The sequence below is a fragment of the Camelus dromedarius genome, chromosome 6 (assembly GCF_036321535.1).
Source record: "Camelus dromedarius isolate mCamDro1 chromosome 6, mCamDro1.pat, whole genome shotgun sequence".
In the NCBI taxonomy this organism is placed as follows: Eukaryota; Metazoa; Chordata; class Mammalia; order Artiodactyla; family Camelidae; genus Camelus; species Camelus dromedarius.
In genome coordinates this window covers 45297779-45317698 of record NC_087441.1, presented here as the reverse complement: position 1 = coordinate 45317698, position 19920 = coordinate 45297779, and the positions used below count along the sequence as shown (strand labels likewise).

The following is a 19920-nucleotide window of genomic DNA, read 5'->3' as shown; positions in this document are numbered from 1 at the left end:
TTTAGAAACTTTACTGTCTTGTAGATTGGTTATTTTTCAGAATTCTCCCCCTCTATTTGGTCACATACTTAACCTAAGGATAGGTTGACTTTCTGAAAGCCAGCAGATGCCCTCGGTGGCTGACATTGCTCTCCTTTTTCTGTACCTCTTAAAAAGTAGCTCACTTCTCCATCAGTTGGGCGTGTTTACCTTGCTGTTGCAAGTAGGAGATGGTTCCAAATGAATTCCTAAGAATGATGTTGACAAAGCCATCTAAACATACATGTGCTTGGCGTGGGCATTGGCTCATGTGATTTCTTTGTACTTTTAAAATTGTTTATTGTCTCTATAATCACTTTCTGTTGTGTCATTTTATTGTTTTAATATCGCTCTATACAGATATCATACAAGGCTTTATATAAGTCAAATAGCATTCTCCCTCAAAGTTAACCCATTGCAAAATGATGTTTTTAAGATCCTTGAGGTAGATCCTTGGAATGTGACAATTCTAAATCCTTCCTAATGACTGTGTGTTTTGTTGCATTTTAAAAGTATTTGCTGTAGAACAGTTGAAAAATTAGGTGCTTATGTGTTAAATGCCTGCCACCTAATAATTATCTCAAGGGAGATATTATTTTGGTTTACTCTAAGCTTAAAATAAAGAAAAATAATTTGTTGTATTAGTTTTCAATAAGACTTTTAAGATGGATGTCCAGAATTGAGTTTAATTGCTTCCACACCTAGGTAAGAGTGATTTGTGTGTCAAAATTAAGCATATTGGCAGGTCATCCTTTATAAGTTTTGTATGTAGAGTTGAAGTAAACTTGTATTTTCACTTGAAGGTTTTTTTTTTAAACAGCATTTATTTCTTCTGCCAGTTATTTTATTTTATTGACTGTTAATTTATCAACCCTTCTTAAAAAAAAGTGAGAAGAAAAAAGGCCATAGTATTATCACATTTATATATGTGGGTTTCCTAAACCATATGGTGTTTTCTAATTAGAATACAAAGGATTCTTTAACTAACTTTGTAGCAGCTGCAGTGGTGGGCATCAGAGAAGGAGGGAGTTTTCTTGGATTTCCTACAAGGACACTTTTGAGAGAAACTGTGTGGTCTGTAATTGTCCTTATACTAGAAGTCTGATAGTTATTGATGTGCAGATCAAGTTGGTATTTCGAAGCTGGTAATTTAATTCTGGATGTTTGATCCTCTCAGTCAGTGGCTTGACTTGATTTTTTTTAAAAAGCAGCTTCAATATTTAATTTCACATGTACCCTCTCAGTAGAGATTTCAAAGGATACTTTGCAGGATGGGTTGACTGCCTTGTCTATTTGTTCTTGTTTTGTATTGCAAGAGAGAGCCAGAAGCCTTTCTTCTCATTGTGTACACATAGTATTAATGGATTTACTCTGCCTGTATCAGCTCATTACTGGAAACAGCCAGAAGCACAGAAGTCTTTCAGTGTATGCAAATAAGGCAGAATCATCTACCTGAGAGTTAATATTCTCTGCTTTTAAGTGTATTCTAAATCTAATGTTTGTATTTAGAGCATAACATCCTGTTCTTTTTTTTTATGGGCAAAAAGCTAAGCAGGCTCAGGCAGCTGTTTGATGTTGGCTTCAAGTGTTATTAATTTCATATTCTATTATTCTTTTCACTGTAGCACAAGTGAAGCTGATGTGGAGGCTGTCATGGATAAGTTGTTTGATGAGCTGGCTCAGAAACAAAATGATTGTACGTAAGTTAATTTCTCTTGAAAGAGAATACATTTAGAACACAATGCCCAATCTCCACTGACCAATTAATAAGTTCCATTGCTGTATATGGGTTGATGCCACGCTCAAGTGGCAGTCATTGTATCAGCATTTTGTCTAATTTATGTGTTGAATCATGTGCTATTATTCATCAAGCTATGCATTTCCTATCTGTAAGAGATGAATTTTATAGTAATTATCCAGACAAGATTGAGTCTTTGTTCATGTTCCCATAGTAACTAGACCAAGGATTCTAAAAGTGCAAGGCAGAGAGCTGCGGCTGAATAAAGCCTGTGGAACCATTGCCGACTGCACATTTGAAGAGCTCTGTGAGAGAGTAAGTATCCAGACACATCCAGACTCATTGGCCTTTTCACATGTTAAAATACTTCACATTTTCCTCTGTGCCTATTTCAGATCTTAAAATACTATTCATAGAGTCAGAACTGATTTAAAGAACTCATTAAGATAAATGCTCATCTGTATATGCCATGTGCTTTTTATAGATATTGGCACAAAATTTACACTTTGAAGGGTTCTAAGGCAAAATTAGAAATACAGAGAGCACTGTCAACTATTGCTGGAAGCAAAACTAAAATCCGCTTTTGGGATTATTTTGTAAAAGTCAAACATAAGAAAATTTTTTAAAAAATTGAAGTGAGCTTAGTATGTGGGGAAAGGAAGGTGAAGTACTACTACCATGATCCAAGGAAGTATGACATAAAAGAATTTCCATTCCTTATTCTCGTGGCCCATCTGTTATTGCTGTGATATCTGATGTATATGAGCCAGGGTCAAAGAAAGTAAATTTCTATAACTGTTACATCTGTATTATATAATAATATATTCAACAGAGGAAAAAAATATACACACATGTTTATATAAATGAGAAAGACCTTGATTACAGCTTCATTAAAGATATGAATTTTATCTTATAAAAGCTCTGGGAATTCTCAGTACTCATGGGGTATTCAGTTGACAATAAATCTTGAGAAAAACAAATCCAAATTACATATAACTTTAAGTATAATTCCTTAATTGTCATGTATAAATTATCATTCCAACTGGTCTCTCTGATTTATCTTGACTTTTAGGTAGCTAAAAAAGAATTGTTTTTCAGTAAGGGGGAAGAGAAAAGTATTTTTAACTGCCAGCCATTTTATGAGTACTTTTCTTAAAATCTAGTGACTTCATTACTTCTAAATTTGTAATTTTTAAAGCACATGGCATACCAGAGGGATGAATCCAATCTACAATTGTTATCATAGAAATAAAGCACTTCTAGACCAAGAAGAATTAGAATGAATTAGAATCCTGTGACAAAGTGATGATATCAGTCTCTGGTTGTAAAAGTCATTCTGCGTGATGTGGACCCTTCACGCTTCTATGGATCAATCTCATCTAAGTCCTACTAACTTAATTATCTTCAGGTGTAATTTTATTAAGGCTTCCGTTTAAGTTTTGCTTGCTTTGCCAGAGAAATAAGCTTGAGAAAAATCTATATATCTAAGCTCCTCCCCCTTCCACAGAAGAGAGCCTAGTGAGGAAAGGGAAGAGACAGGCCTGTTGTGTCTTGGGGTAGTAAGGCAAAGATGGTCTCTTGGAGTAGCTACTGAGTATTTTTCTATTTATCTCTATTTTTTATGTGCTCATTATTTTAGGAGACTTAGCACCAGGAAAAAACTGCTAATCAGGGACCAAGTCTTCATGGTCTATATGGGGGTGGTAAGGAAAAAGACTGATTGAGATTTATCTTGAAAAATGAAGATAACACATAAAAATAAGGCATTTTATCTAATTTGACAAAAATATGGATTATGATAGCAACTAGGAACTAAGTTCCTAAAATAAACAATGAACAATTACTATTTATTTTTGGCATAACTTCCTTGACAAAATTTTAGGGTGGTAAAATAGTACATCTTGTTACTTCATGATTTCGTTGTTTAGTTATGTGAAAAATCACATAAAATATTTTATAAAAATATTTGAGGATATCATCTGTTCTTTTCAAAGTCCTCTTTTAATTTATTAGTATTTCAATTACTTTCTTTTAAAGTTTTTGTGGTGTCATTTTCCTTGTTGATTTTGCTCTTCTTCAAGTTGGCCAGATCCTCATTTGTCAGTGGCTTTGCATAGATGGGTTTGCTTTTTATCCATATTGTAATTGTAGATTGTTTACTACATCAGATGAGCATTGGATGACTGGCATTTAAACATTGACATGTTGGATTGTATTAAGTCTTAGTCTTAAACTGTGACAGATGTTTGAGGAAGGGTTACTTTTTTAAAATTGAAGTATAATTGGCCTATAACATTATATTAGTTAGAAGTATACAACATAATGATTCAATATTTGTATACATCACAAAATGATCACCACAATAAATCTGGTTAATATGTCACCTTATATAGTTAAAAAAAATTTTTTTGTGAATGTCAGCAATTTTCAAATAGTCAGTACAGTATTATTTATTATATCTACCATGCTATACATTACATCCTCATGACATTTGTTTTACAACTGAAAGTTTGTACCTTTTGACCCCTTTCACCCGTTTCTCCCACTCCCTACTCCAACTTCTGGTAACCACGAATCTGCTCTCTGTATGTATGAACTTAGTTTTTTTGTTTTTATTTTTTTTTAGATTCCACATATAAGTGAGATCATACAGTATTTGTCTTTCTGTCTTTGACTTATTTCACTTAGCATAATGCCCTCAAGGTCCGTCCATGTTGTTGCAAATGGCAAGATTTCATTCTTTTTTAAGACTGAATAATATTCCAGTGTATAGATATGCCACATTTTCTTTCACTCATTGATGGACACTTAGATTGTTTCCGTATTTTGGCTATTATAAATAATGCTGCAGTGAACATGTGGTACATATATCTTTTCAAGTCAGTGTTTTTGTTTTTTTCAGATGAATACTCGGTAATGGAATTGCTAGATCATGTGGTAGTTCTAATTTTAATTTTTTGAGGAACCGCTGTACTGTTTTCCATAGTGTCTGTACCAGATTACATTCCTACCAGCAGTGTACAAGGGTTCCATTTTCTCCACATCCCCACCAGCACTTGTTATTTCTTATCTTTGAGAACAGTCATTCCCACTGACGTGAGGTGATATCTCATTGTGGATTTGAATGACATTTCCCTGAGGATTAGTGATGTTGAATATCTCTTCATGTACCTGTTGGCTATCTGTATGTTTTCTTTGGAAGAATATCTATTCAGATCATCTGACCATTTTAAAATTGATTTTTTTTGCTGTTAAATTGTAAGAATTATTCATATATTTTGGATATTAACCTCTTATCAGATATATGATTTGGAAATATTTTCTCCCATTCAGTAGGTTGCCTTTAAATTTTGTTTATGGTTTCCTTTGCTGTACAAAAGCTTTTTAGTCTAATGTAGTCCCACTTTATTTTTGCTTTTGTTGCTTTTGCTTTTGGTGTCAGATTTAACAAATCATCACCAAGGCCTAGGTCAAGGAGCTTCCTGCCCATGTTTTCTTTTGAAGAGTTTTGTGGTTTTATTTCTTACATTCAATTTTTTAGTGCATTTTGAGTTAATTTTTGTGAATGGTGTAAGATAGTGATCAAGTTTCATTCTTTTGCATGACTGTCCAGTTTTCACAACACCACTTATTGAGGAGATTGTCTTTTCCCCATTGTATATTCTTGGCTCATTGTTGTAAATTACCATATATGTATGGGTCTGTTTTTATGCCAGTACCATACTATTTTGGTTGCCATAGCTCTGTAATATAGTTTGAAATCAGGGCACATGATGCCTTTAGCCCTGTTCCTTCTCAGGATTTCTTTGGCTATTCAAGGTCTTCTATGGTTTCATATAAGTTTTAGGATTGTTCTGTTTTTATGAACTATGCCATTGAAGTTTTGATAGGGATTGCATTGAATCTATAGGTTACTTTGGATACTATTGTTAACATATTAACAATATTAATTATTCTAATCTATGAGCATGGAACATCCCTACATTCAATTGTGCCTTTAATTTCTTTCATTCATCTCTTACAGTTTTCAGTATATAGCTCTTTCACCTCTTTAGTTAAATTTATTCTCGGGTTTTTTTTTTTTAATGTGTAAGTGGGATTATTTTCTTAATTTCTATTTCTTATAGTTGGTTATTAGTGTATAGAAACACAACAGATTTTTGTATATTGGTTTTGTATTCTGCGACTTTACTGAATTCTTTTGATTACTTCTGACAGTTTTTTGGTGGAGTCTTTATGGTATCCCATATATAATATCATGTCATCTGCAAACAGTGACAGTTTTACTTCTTCCCTTTGAATTTGTATGCCTTTTTTTTAAAACATTTTTTATTGATTTATAATCATTTTACAATGTTGTGTCAAATTCCAGTGTAGAGCACTTTTTTCAATTATACATGAACATATATATATTCATTGTCACTTTTTTTCTCTGTGAGCTACCATAAGATCTTGTATATATTTCCCTGTGCTTTACAGTATAATCTTGTTTATCTATTCTACAGTTTTGAAATCCCAGTCTATCTCTTCCCACCCTCTGCCCCTTTGGCAACCACAAGTTTGTATTCTATGTCTAAGAGTCTATTTCTGTTTTGTATTTATGCTTTGTTTGTTTGTTTGTTTGTTTGTTTGTTTTAGATTCCACATATGAGTGATCTCATATGGTATTTTTCTCATATGGTATTTTTTAATTTCTTTTTCTTGCCTAATTACTCTGGCTAGAACTGCCAATACTATGTTGAATGAAAGTGGTGATAGTGGGTATCTTTCTCTTGTTCTTGGTCTGAGAGGAAAAGCTTTCAGGTTTTCACCATTGAGTATAATGTTAGCTATAGCTTGTTATGTATGGCCTTTATTATGTTGAGGTATATTACCTCTGTATCCACTTTGTTGAACATTTTTATCATAAATGAATGTTGAATTTTGTCAAATGCTTTTTCTTCATCTATTGAGATGATCAAATGGTTTTTATCCTTCATTTTGTTAATGTGGTGTATCACATTGATTTATTTGTGTATGTTGAAACATCCTTGAATCTCTGAAATAAATCTTTTAATATTATGTGTGATCTTTTAATGTATTGTTTAACTCATTTTGCTGATATTTTGTTGGGGATTTTTGCATCTGTGTTCATCTGGGATATTGACCTATAATTTTCTTTTGTGGCATCCTTGTCTGGTTTTAGTATCAGGGTAATGCTGGCCTCATGAAAAGAATGTGAAAGCATTCCCTCTTCTGTTTTTTGGAAGAGTTTTGAGACATATTGGTATTAATTCTTTGAATGTTTGGTGGAATTCACCAGTGAAGCTATCTGGTCCTGGACTTTTGTTTGTTTTTGATTATTGATTCAATTTCACTGCTAGATTTTCTGTTTCTTTATAATTCAACTTTGGTAGGTGTATGTTTCTAGGAATTTATCCATATCTTCTAGGTATCAAATTTGTTAGTGTATAATTGTTCATAATAGTCTCTTATGATCCTTTGTATTTCTGTGATGTCAGTTGTAATGTCACCTCTTTAGTTTCTGATTTTATTTATTTGAATTCTCTTTCTCTTGGTGAGTCTAGCTAAAGGTTCTTAAATTTTGTTCATGTGTTTTGAGAACCAGTTCCTAGTTTTATTGATCTTTTCTATTGTCTTTTTAGTCTCTATTTATTTCCAGTCTGATCTTTGTTACTTCAGGAAGGGCTACATTTTCAAGTGGTCAGTTTATTTGTAACTATTTTTTTGTTATGATGATTTTGTATTTTTTGCAGTCTTATAACTGTGGCAATTCAGATACTGAATACTTTGCATGAAGAGGACTCTTGAAATCATTCTGTTTCAAATGTAGCCTAAAACTCTTAATTAGTTATAATGATGTTATGAGCCAGGCTAAATAGTTATCACAAACCATTCAGTAAAGAAAAAAACACATCTAACTCAAGGTAAAGAAGCAGGCATCTGGTGTGTCTGAAACAGTCCCAGCTTTGGATCACCTATTCTAGTCTTCTGGGGGGCTCTTGAAGCCTGAGACTCACCCAACCCCTCCTCCTGATACTATCATAAAAAAATAACCTTTGGCAAGGAGTGGATAGGTTGATAGTCTATAACCACTAGTTTTGAGCCATGGCCCTTTCCAAGGAAAAAATTATATGTATATATTAGGTAGAAACTTATGTATTAGTATCTTAATAGGTAAAAGAAGGTTTCAACTCTAAGCCCTTCACGTATACCGTAAGTGAAATTATTAAAAAGGCCTGGGGCATTACCCTCTTCTTACACCTGTCCCCCTCCCAGCTCCAAGTACAGTTCCTCAGATCTAGAGTCCTCCAGGTTAACATCTAGTCTTTTGGTATCTCTGGGATTATCTTTCTCCGAAAGTCTACAATGTAACACTGTCATGCTTAGAGAAGCAGACTCAATTAGGAGACCATCTACATGATAATAATAGCAGACATTACCATGTGTCAGGCGTTGTTCTAAGTACTTTATATGTATTAACTCATTTAATAGCTAAAATAGATAGGTACTGTTATTGTCCACATTTTATATTTGGTGAAATTGAGGCATTGAGACATTAAGTTACTAAAGTTGACACATCTAGTAAGTGGCAGAACCAGCACTTGAGCTCCTTGGTAGTCTGGGAATCAGATTCTGTGCTCTTAATCACTACACTATCTGAAAATGTTCTGGGAAAGTTCCACATCAAATCTTTAGTGTAATTCTGGTTCTACCATGATGTTCAATCAGATACTTTGTGAATTCCTATATCTGAGCTAAGCTTTGAGCCTTTTATAAGACATGAAGCTGGCTGGGGAACAGACATTCTCCAGTCTGAGGGCCCCTCTCTCTACTAGAACCTTAGTGCAGAACTGTCCAGTTCATGTGCCTTGGCATACCCACTGGGAGTGGGCCCAGCTACCAACCCCTCCATCCTCCTAAAGGCTATATAAGTTCTGTATCTCCAGGATAGGGACCTCAAGCCATAGGCAGCCTCATACCTTTACTCCTTAATGAAAATATCATTTTCTTTCTCAATCATGATATGAAAAAGGTAGGGAAGCTCCACTTTGAGAAACTATAGGAGAGTAAAGGAGAATATGTTTGGGTGGTCTTTGTTCCTTGTCACATCCTCTATATCAGAGCTGTGGTAAAGAACAGTAAAACAGATTCATTTCTTTGGACATGACATGAGCTTTAAGATTTCCTTTCCTTACCTTGACATAGTTACTTGGCTTAATCAGAGGATAATGAAGAAGTCATAAATATTGTTACTTAAGTCAGTGGTTTTCCAAGTGTGGTTCTTAGATGTCTAGGGGTTCTGAGACAATTTCAGGGGTCCCAGAGGTCAAAAACTGTATAATAATACTAGGGTACTGTTTGCCTTTTTCACTGAGGTGACATTTGCAGCAATGGTGGACAAAACTGCTGGTGCTTTAGCATGAATCAAGGCAATAGCACCAAATTATGTTGTCTTCCTCATTGCCCATGCATTAACAGTTCCACTTAAAAACATCTTTGAAGAAGTAGTAAAAATGATTAATATTATTAAATGTCTACCCTTGAGAACATTCTTTTTTAATATTCTTTGTGATAAAGGAAGCACACATAAAACTCTTCTGTTTTATATACATACAGTAGTTCCCAAATACAAACACAGTGGTTGTCTTGAGGAAAAGCACTTGTACAATTGGTTGAGTTGCTAGCTAAACTAGCAGCTTTTTTCATGGAACACCATTTTCACTTGAAAAAATGAGTGATAGACAGAGTGTGTATTCAGGCGTGGCAATGTCTGACAGACATTTTCTTGAAAATGAACAAAGAAAAACTGTCACTTTAAGAAAACAACCAACAGTTTTGTTGCCAATGATAAAATTTGAGCAAACAAGTACAAAATAGAATTTTGTAAAATTTGTTTCTGCTACCATGAGCTTCACACCTTCCCAATTCTTTTTTTTTAAACTGTCTATGCTTTTTTTCTTTTTTAATTGAAATATAGTGTCAATTTCTGGTGTACAGCATTATGTTCCAGTCATGCATGTGTATATATATATACACATATATTCATTTCCATATACCTTCCCAAGTCTTAAGTATTTTTTTCTGATGAGATTGATGGTGATATTAATAAATGTAAAGTTTTGGTATTATAACTAAATGTGTCAACATTTGGAAGATCTACATAACTCTTTCAAAGAATATTTTCCAATAACCAATGCATTTGCTTACAAAACCATGCATGACAAAGGTCCATTTAAAATGCAAGAAAGACTAATAGACTTTAATATAATAATATTTTTAAAATATACTAATATTGTTTCAGATTCTACGTTGCAACTATTATTTTAAAAATTACTTCTTGTCAAGTTTTTAAAAAATTTTGAAAAGACTCTTTTAGAACAGTTTTAAGCTTATGGAAAAACTGAAAAGATAGTACAGAGAGTTTCCATATATTTCCAAATTCAGTTTCCTTTATTATTAACATCTTACATTACTATGGTATATTTGTTGCAGTTAATGAACCAATATTGATATTATTAACTAAAGTCCATATTTTATTCAGATTTTCTTAGTTTATACCTAATATCCTTTTTCTGTTCCAGGATCCCATCCAAGACACCACATTACCTTTAGTCATCATGCGTCCTTAGATTCCACTTGGTTATGATGGTTTCTGACTTTCCTTGTTTTTAATGACAGTTTTGAGGAATAATGGTCAGTTATTTTGTAGAATGTCCCTCAGTTGGGATTTGTCTAATGTTTTTCTCATGATTAGACTGGAATTGTGGGCTTTGGGATGAAGACCACAGAGGTCAAGTGCTATTTTTATCAGATTATTACAAGGGTACATACTATCAATGACTTATCACTATTGATGTTAACCTTGATCACGGTAGTCTAAGGTAGTGTTTGTCAGGTTCCTCCACTATAATGTTACTCTTTCCCCCTCTTTCCATAGTGAGCTCTTTGTAAGGAAGTTCTTATTGAGTTTTCATGTAGCATCAGAGAAGAAAATCCACAATTATCTAATAAAGCTGTTAAATACTTTTCCCTTATCCAACTACATAATTGTGTGAGGCTAGATTTTTTTTATATGATTCAACCAAAACAGCATATCACAATAGTTTGACTGTAGAAGCAGATATGAGAATCCCACTTATGCCAGACATTAAAGAGATTTGCAAAAAGTATAAAACAATGCTACTCTTTTTACTAAATTATTTTCATTTTAGAAAATATAATTGTTTTCATAAAAATGTTATTTCTGTTAATTTTATGGATTGAATATAATGATTTTATCATTGTTATTTTAAATAAGTTAACAAATATTTTAAAATTTTCTCATTTTTAATTTCTAATACAGTAAATATTAGGAGAGATAACTCACATAAGTGAAAGCTCTTGGGTTCCTCAATGATTTTTAAGTGTTAAGGGGTCCTGAAACCAAATGAGAACTGCTTTTTTTAGGATTAAATTTCTGTTGGACCAAAAACGAAAGAACCCTATTCAAAGAAAGCAGGCCAAAACTGAATTCTAAAGGCTTAATGAGTGAACTGACTATACCTAAATTTTCCTTATTGAGAAATGTAATTTTTACACCTGCAGAAAATTGTTTCCTCAGCTGATAAGTGTGCTCACAAGTAACTGTTTGCAGGAGTAGTAGTTTGTTATTTGTGTCTTAAAATAATGACAGGTGGCCAGGTGTGTTTGTAAAAAAAAAAGTCTGAACAGAAAAATATATCAGTTGATGCATATGCATAGATGTACACGTTGTTCACTGTCAACTTTTTGCTCATTAGCTTTCTTCTTTGGTTCTTAGTATTCAAGGAATGGAGATCCATCAGATTTGTGTTTTGGCCTTCATCTGTTAGTCTTGATTACATCACATTATATATCAGACTTAACAAGCTGTATGGAACAGTATCTCTTGGGGAATTGTTAAGCGACTTTCCCCTTCTCTTGCTCTGTTTTGTCTCTATTTCATTTCATGTGTTCCAGATGAAACCATTGGTTGAGAACTACTTCTGTTTTGTGTGCTTTGTACACTCTCAGTAAATACTAAAGAATGAATAGCTTTTATCTCTACTGTTTGGCGAAGAGTCAAGGCTGATGGTGTTTGGATGCCAACAGTGGTGATTAGCATCAGGGAATAAGGGCATTAATCATCATTGCTAAGGCAGCCTAGGAATCTTTTTGGCCTTTTACCTTCTGAGCAACAAAATCATTCTGGTAGCATTGCTGATGTGTGTGTGCCTGTTTCCCAAAGATGCTGACTTCTGGCAATACCACGTCCAGATAAGGCAGGCTGTCAGCCTGGCTACAACATAGAGGACAGGTAGGGCAGAAGTGAGATTGCAGAGAGCTTAGTAGAGAATGGATCAGGTTCTTGTAGGGAGGAATGTGAATCCAATATCAAAATGAATCCTAAGTCTTTCTGTCCCTTTCTCTTTTCTTGCCCTCATTCCTAGTCAACCCTTAAGCTAAAGAGTCACAGTCTCAGTCTTGAAAGGCACCTTTTCTAACCATTCAACCAACCCTGAATCCTCTGTACAAACCCTGGTTCTCCATTTGCCCTGCCATGCCAGTTTGTGGGGTGCAATTAAATGTGTGAGAAGGAATATAGGACATATGCAGTAATATGTCAAATTTCAACATACATACCTGGACCTAGCTATCTCATATTGGCCCTCCAAATTTTAAAGAATGTTTTTGAAATAAAGTCTCATAATTGACCTATTCCATAATTTGATTTAAAATTGAGATGTATACAAGTAACTTTTTACCTGAGTTTATATAATTATCCTGAAATTTTGTAACTGAAAAGAAAAGAATTCTCTGTAAGGTTGGAAGTTAGACTGAAGATTGATTTTTACTAATTGTTGATGATGATTTGTCTCTTTCAGGGAAATAACTATATATTGGGTTAAAAGTTATGGGGTTTTGTGTTTTGCTATTTTAAAGGAAAAAAGAAAAATGTCTTTTAGACATAAAACCGGCGTGGAATTAAACATGTGAAAACTGTGGCCATTTAGAGTAATTGTGGTCATTTCCATGATAAAAAAGGAGGTAAAGGAGAATCAGAAGGAATGGAGAAAAACTGGATGGAGAGAGGACCTTCCTAGTTTCTTCACCTGAGAAGTTTTGTGTTATAAGACACACTGTGAGGCTGAACAGTCTTGCTCAGCTTCTGTTCCCAAATTGGGGCAAAAACAGCTACTTAAGTGATGCAGCATATATGGCAGTCGATTTTCAGCTCTGCAGGCCAGAGACTTCTCAAACTGAGCTGCCTGAAGCTTCTCTGAGGGAGAAAATTTGCTTTCATTTTCTTGAATATATTTATGTTTTGCTGCTAACTGAAACAATTTAAAAACATGTCCAATCCTTGAAATGGAGAGAAATTGTCTCAGGATTCCCAGGGGGTCTCAAGGGAGAGTAAGTGTGCTAAGAACTGTACGCCTTCAACATGTCCCCTTTCTTAGGAATAAAATTATTTTGAGGATCAGTTGTAGTAGACGTAACTCCTCATATTACTTTCAAGATCACTTCTACTCTAGGAAAACACAACAAACTAATATTTAAGATTTGCCTTGGCCTTGGGAAGAATGTGTCCACCTGCTCAGATGATAAAAAAAAGTAGAATTAAAACTTCAAACGTTAAAGTGGTTGTTAACTTTGTAAAACGAGAATTAAAAAAATTTAAAGTAAATGATCTCACTTGGCTATTAATAATAAAGTATCACAGCCCTAAATGACAATTGGGAATAGTTCTTTAAACAGAAGAACTATACAATGATTGGTAAAGTGCTGAGAAAAATCTATGCCAACCAATTAACATGAGTATAAAACACTTTAAAAGTACTTGTTTGATTTTTTTTTTTTTGAGATTTTTGAATTAACTTTTTTTTTTTAGTTTTGGTAAGAAAAAACTAACAAGCTTATCAGTAAATTTGTAAAACACATCAAGAAGCAGAACAAAATCATCCATAATTTTACTAAAAGATTACAATTGTGAATTGATTTTTTTTTTAAAGGGCTTTAACACTGATGGCTTTTTTAATGCTTATCTCCAACTGGTTTGGGTTTTTTTAAACAGGAAGAATTTTTAATGAAGTAATTTTTTGATTTGTAATTTTTTCCCATCAAGTACATGATTTGATATACTCCGTAGTACCTTCCTCCTAGATTAGATCAGTTGACTCAAAATTAGTAATTACTTAGTACATTGCTAATTAGAATATTCAATAAGCTACATCCCATTAAATATATTGTTACTTTGAGATATATTTTATGGAAAAACTTTTAGAATTATTAGAATATACTGGTTTCTTAAAATAACTTATAAAGATACTAAGTCAAGCAAAATATTTTGAGAAAAGAAATGAACTATAATATCAGGAAATTATAAGATTTCCATGTATTTTAGGGTGTTGACTGAAGAAGAAAATACATGACTTGAAAGCTGTGAGTTCAGTTTTATTTGGGGGAACTTACTGAGCACTGTAGCCTGGGAGACAGCCTTTCAGATAGCTCTCAGGAACTGGAGTAGATGCCTCCATTCATGATTTTAGTGCTTTTCTAAGTATGAGAAGATGCAAGAAATTGGATTCGAAAAATTTTCTCCTGAAATACTTATCTGAATGCCTGTTTGCCAGTTTTCCCAGTGCATTTAGTGCCTCATCCCTGACCTCCACCCCGAACTCCCTTCAGGGCGTGTTAAAGGCCAGCAATGACAGTGGCTAGTGACTTCATTCTTAGAGAACCAGATGGTGAGCAACATTCTTTGTTTTCAAGCGTCAAGTATTATTTAACTCTTTAATCTTGTATTGTTAATCAAGAAATATATGTATATAAGATTTCCCTTTCAAGATTCTTGCAATGATTCATTGGTCAGCAACTATTTCTTAAGTGCTTCTGTATCTGTATGCCACTATGTTGTGAGGAATATTAAAAAAGTGGAAAAAGTTTCTTTCAAAGAGTTTACAGTTTCTAAAGGAAATAACAGGAACCAAATACCAAACAATGCAGTAGAGTGAAAGGGGGTCCAACTGAATGAAGAAATATGAATTCCAATCCTTACTCAGGTAACTATGTAGCTGAGTGGCCTTAGGCAGGTCACTTGACCTCTCTAGGTCCAGGTACCTCATCTGTAAATGCATGATGTGATCAACTAATTTCTGTTATTCCTTTCAGTTGTAAGAGACTATTTTAAAGAGCTGTGCTCACTAGTTAAGTACATATTATGAGTGCATCAGGAGTCAAAAGTAACAATGGTAAGGATTGGCATGAGATTTAAGAAGGAAAGTGATCTTGACCTTGAGAGGTGAATAGAATTTAGATGAGCATAGTGAAGCTATCTCAACCATGATCTGAAGCCAAACACCAAATGTTTCAAGAGGAAGAGAAGATAGTTGCCTAATAAGAGCAGAGTGCATGTTGGAGAGAAAAGGGAAATAAGAATGAAAATCTCAGACAGATCTGCTGTAAAATTAGACAGAGAAGTATAGTCTTCTTACCCTGATCCACAGAGAGTCATCCACAGAGGTTTTAATCAGGAACATGGTATATAAAGTAATATTTTAGAAAAATGAATAGGGCAGTAATTAATTTTAAGGCAAATTTAAGGCGGTAATTAATTTAGGAAAGGTTGTAACTTTCACCACAATATTACAGTGGGTCAGCCAATATTATCTCCTCTTGGCAATGTCCTTCTTTCAGGAAAGAAACTTGCTAAATAAACCAATATGCTAGGTATTTTTTAAAATAAACTTTAAAGCAGGGTAACAGAGTGAGCTCCACCCATTTTATATTTTATGGCCTCTTTCCCCAGTCATTCAGTAGGTATTTACTGAGTACAGTAGCCTGTTCATTCCAAGACCCCCAGTGGAAGCCTGAAGCCACAGATAGTATCAAACCCTAAGTATGCTATTGTTTTTCCTATACATACATACCTATGATAAAGTTTAATTTATAAATTAGGCACAGGAAGAGATTAACAATAATAACTAATAATAAAATAAGTTAACTGTAACAATATACTGTAATAAAAGTTATGTGACTGTGTCCTCATCTTATTATACAAATTTAATGCCTGTTCCATCTTAACTAAGCACTTGTTGTACACTGTGGCTGTAACTTTTGCAGTTTGAGATGCAGTTTATTCACAATTTCATGGATAGAAGATTCATTCTTACTGTAGATCTTAGCAACCTCAGCATATGATTTTTTTTTCTTTCCTTATTAAGTCAAGAACTTTTACCTTTTTGCTTAAAGGAAGCACTTTATGATTTCTCTTTGGCATATCCAAATTGCCAGCATCACTACTTTTTCACTTTGAGGCCATTATTAAGTAAAATAAGGTTTACTTGAACATGAGCATTGGGGTACCAAGGGAGTCGGATACCTGAGATAGCTACTAAGTGGCTAATGGGTGAGATACCCTGGACAAAGGAATGATTCATGTTCTGAGCGTGATGTTACAAGATTTCATCACACTACTCAGAACAGAGTGCAATTTAAAACTTACAAATTATTTATTTCTCAAGTTTTCCACTTAATATTTTCCAGCCGTGGTTGATCACAGGTGAAACAGCAGAAAGTGAAATCTACTGTACTTAAAGCTGGCATAGTTCTAGGTGCTATGGGGGTACCAAGATGAGTAAGAGTCAGTCATCACACTTAAAATAGATAATGTGATCAAGTACATAGATCACTAGAATGTGAGGCAGATTACAGTTAGTACCACAGGATCCATATGACCCGAATGCTGAGGGCAATCAAAGAGGAACTGAACCTTGAAGACTGCAGAGTTGGAGACCCTGCTGATGCAGGGGAGGAAGGGGAGAGAGTGAGGAGTGGCTCTTTGGCTGTTCCCAAGAATAAGGGATCATGAGGGCAACTTCTGTGATCTCTTCCTCCTCTAAGGTTTTATGTTCCTGTGAAAAACACAGAGTTAGGAAGTCACAGAGTCTACTTAGGGAAATAAAGACTCGGGAGAGTCCTACTTCCATTAATAACAGAGTAGCTGCTATTTGACCAACCCACATGTAGATCACAACTGTATCTCTGGACAAAGTCTGAAAAATAATTATCTGGAGGGCACTACTGAGCAACTAGAAGCAGGAAGAAAGTGGACCATCATCAACACATGGAAGAAAAGATTGATACTGGTGAATTTCTTATTTTAATAGTTTTTTTGCTTGAGAGCACAACACAGTTGCCTTCTTATGGGACATCTAAAAATTGATAGAAACCTGCAGTATTCCTGGCCTGAGGAACCAGAGGAGAGTGTCCATAGCAGCTGGAAGATAAGAGAAGAAGTCATGGGAAGGATGGAACCACAGAGGAAGAGCCCAAAATTCTTCATATAAACTCTGCCCAAATCTTGGGCTGATCTGTGAACTACACAGCTAAGGCTAAAAAAAAAAAATTGAACAGAGATTTCAGTCACTGCCTATCACAGAGGAGACAGAGTTTGGAGTTTGAGACTAGCCAGGTTAATTACCTGCTAAAATAGCAACAACAAAAATCAATATACTTTGGTGAAATATAAAAGAATCCCAAGTCTCTATAATATATCATTCAAAATATCCAGAATACAATCCAAAATTACTAAATGTGCAGACACAAGAAAATCTGACCCATTTTAAAAGAGGGAAAGGTAATCAACAGAAACTAACCATGAAATGACACAGATGTTGGAATTAGAGGCAAAGATTTTAAAGTAGTTTTTATATCTTTACTCAGGAATGTGAAGGAAATATACACTGGTAATGAGTGAACACATAGGAAATCTCAACAGGGAAATGGAAACTATAAAAAAGAACCAAATGGAAATTCTAAAGTTAAAAATTATAAATTCTAGGCTTAAAAAATTTTAATTTCACTTGTATGTACTGAACACTAGACTATAGATGACGAGAGAGTTAGTGAACTTAAAGATATGTGAACAGAAATTATGCCATCTGAAAAACAGGAAGAGATTGAAAAAAAATAAATAAACAAAACTCATGATTTAAACTATATCAAAAGGTTTAACACTTGTGTCATTGGAGTTCCAGAAGGAAAGGGGGTAGAGTGTGGGGCAGAAAAAATTTTTTTGAAGAAATAATGTTTGAAGTTTAGTAAAAGATACAATTTTACAAATTCTGGAAGCTCAGAAAACTTCTAGCAGATACAAAGAAAATCACTCCTAGGCACACCATAATCAAACTGTTGAAAATCAAAGATAAAGACAATTTCAGAGCAGCTAGAGGAACAACAATACGATTAAGAACTGACTTCTTTTCAGACTCAGTGGAGACCTGAAAACAGTATGACAACATCTTTAAAGTGCTGAAAGGAAAAAAGTGACAATCCTGAATTCTCTTGCTAGAGAATTTAAGAGTCATGGCTGTAACTTAGATTATGTGTGGGAGAGTGGTGCGCCCTCAGGCAGGATAGATGGGTTGTAATCAGTGTGAAAGGGCCTGCGTGTCAGGTGGTAGAGTTTGGTTTAGAACCTTCATCAGCATAAAACAAACTGGTTACTATTTTTTTTTTTTAACGTCTGTATTGGATAATCTGGCAAAGATGCATGAGACTGGCATCACTGCTACCACACGTGGAGCCTTGTGTGCATTAGATAAAGCTGCTTTTCAAGATGGGCAGAGACCTAGGTGAGCAAATCATGACTTTATTTGGAAAAAAGTGTGCCCCTTCCTCTAGGCAGACACTGCCCCTCACTAGGGTGCATGGCTTGGCAAACAGAGTGTGGACTGGATTTCACCTCCTAATTGCCCCTTGACCAGGGACATAAACCAGATTTACATGATAGATTGGAAAGAATAGATGAATATGAGAGAAATCTGTAGAATTGGATGTAGAGGGTCTCAGGTCCAAGGACAAGCCACAGAGCTCTGACGTTTTCAGTTTGGATGACCAGAGGAACAGCAGGAACCTTAACAGGAGAACCAGAGTTAAGAGACAGGCTCTTACAGATAATTGGAAATCTAGTACTGACGGTATAGACCTGGAAGTTACTTACAGAGATGTGTTCGTGAGATCACCTGAACTGAAACAGAAAGGAAGAGATGATGGGTAGGGGTGGGATTGGAAGGTGTGTTATCACAAGTCAGTAGAAGGAAACAGAGCCAAGGTACTGGTGCAGATGAATTAAAGGTACAATAGGAACAATAAAAATTGAATTTTTTAAATGGAAGTAATTTACTAGATTGGTAATGTTTTGGGATTTGGTTGTTACTTCGTAGAAAGTCTTAATAGAAGTATATAACAAGCCACTTAACCTAATTTTACTACTTTCAGCCTTAATGTATGTGAAAAACTCTGTAAACAACAAATTAATATACACACTTACATGGAGATATAAAAATTATCTTGTATACTTTGATACTGTCAACTTTCTGCATTTCCCTATCATGTCCTAATACAAATCCAGATTGTTAAATATTCCAATCATTCTGGACTGCTGCAGCCTTAGCAATGCATTTCCTGATCTCTCCTTTCACTGCTTTACTAAAGCCAATGATGGTTTCTTTTTCTCAGGCTGCTTCTTCCTTCACCAAATTCCATTTAATTCCTTGTTTATGGAATAGATTTTTACTTTCCTACGCTGGGCAAATTCCCTCTCCTTGAAAACCCACCTACTCTAAGAATACTGCTCTCCACAGTTAGTACTATGTAACTGATGGAAGCTCAGTATGTATCTGTTAACTAGCAAAATTAAGAGGCACTGCTATTTATTATCTGAAGTTCTTACTGACTTTTTATTTCTCATTTACCTCCTGTTTAAAAGCAAACTAAATAACAAAATAAGCTTTAAAAAGAAATAGGAAAAGAATTAATTTTAGCAGGTATTTATTTATACCTTACTTGATTCCCAGAAAGATTATATATGTATGTGTGTGCCCATGTGGACACCCACATACACAAGCAAATAGAATAAATAGATCTTTTTAAAATTACAGTAAAGGGAAAAAATAAGAATAGTTAAGTTGAAAGACAGGAAAAGTTAGTGTACATAAATCCATGTCATAAACTTCTACAGAGTTCTTAAAATTGAGGAATTAAATCAGCACCCAGCCTCCTTTCAGCCAAAGAGGGGAAAAGACATTTATAAGTTAGAAGATAGAAGCAAGCTAATTACTCAGAAGAAGTGAAGATTTTAGGGGTGACTGGGACCTTTC

General features: G+C 34.4%; 1 protein-coding gene across 6 annotated transcripts in view; it reads left to right on the top strand.

Annotated features, from left to right (window-relative positions):
* AFG1L (AFG1 like ATPase) overlaps positions 1-19920 on the top strand; it is a 196013-nt gene that overhangs the window by 149553 nt on the left and 26540 nt on the right. For all 6 annotated transcript variants that reach the window (XM_031456112.2, XM_010989608.3, XM_064486804.1 and 3 more), the window contains 2 exons: positions 1644-1714; positions 1971-2071. In XM_031456112.2, the coding sequence (XP_031311972.1) occupies positions 1644-1714; positions 1971-2071 (172 nt within the window). The remainder of the gene's footprint in view (positions 1-1643; positions 1715-1970; positions 2072-19920) is intronic.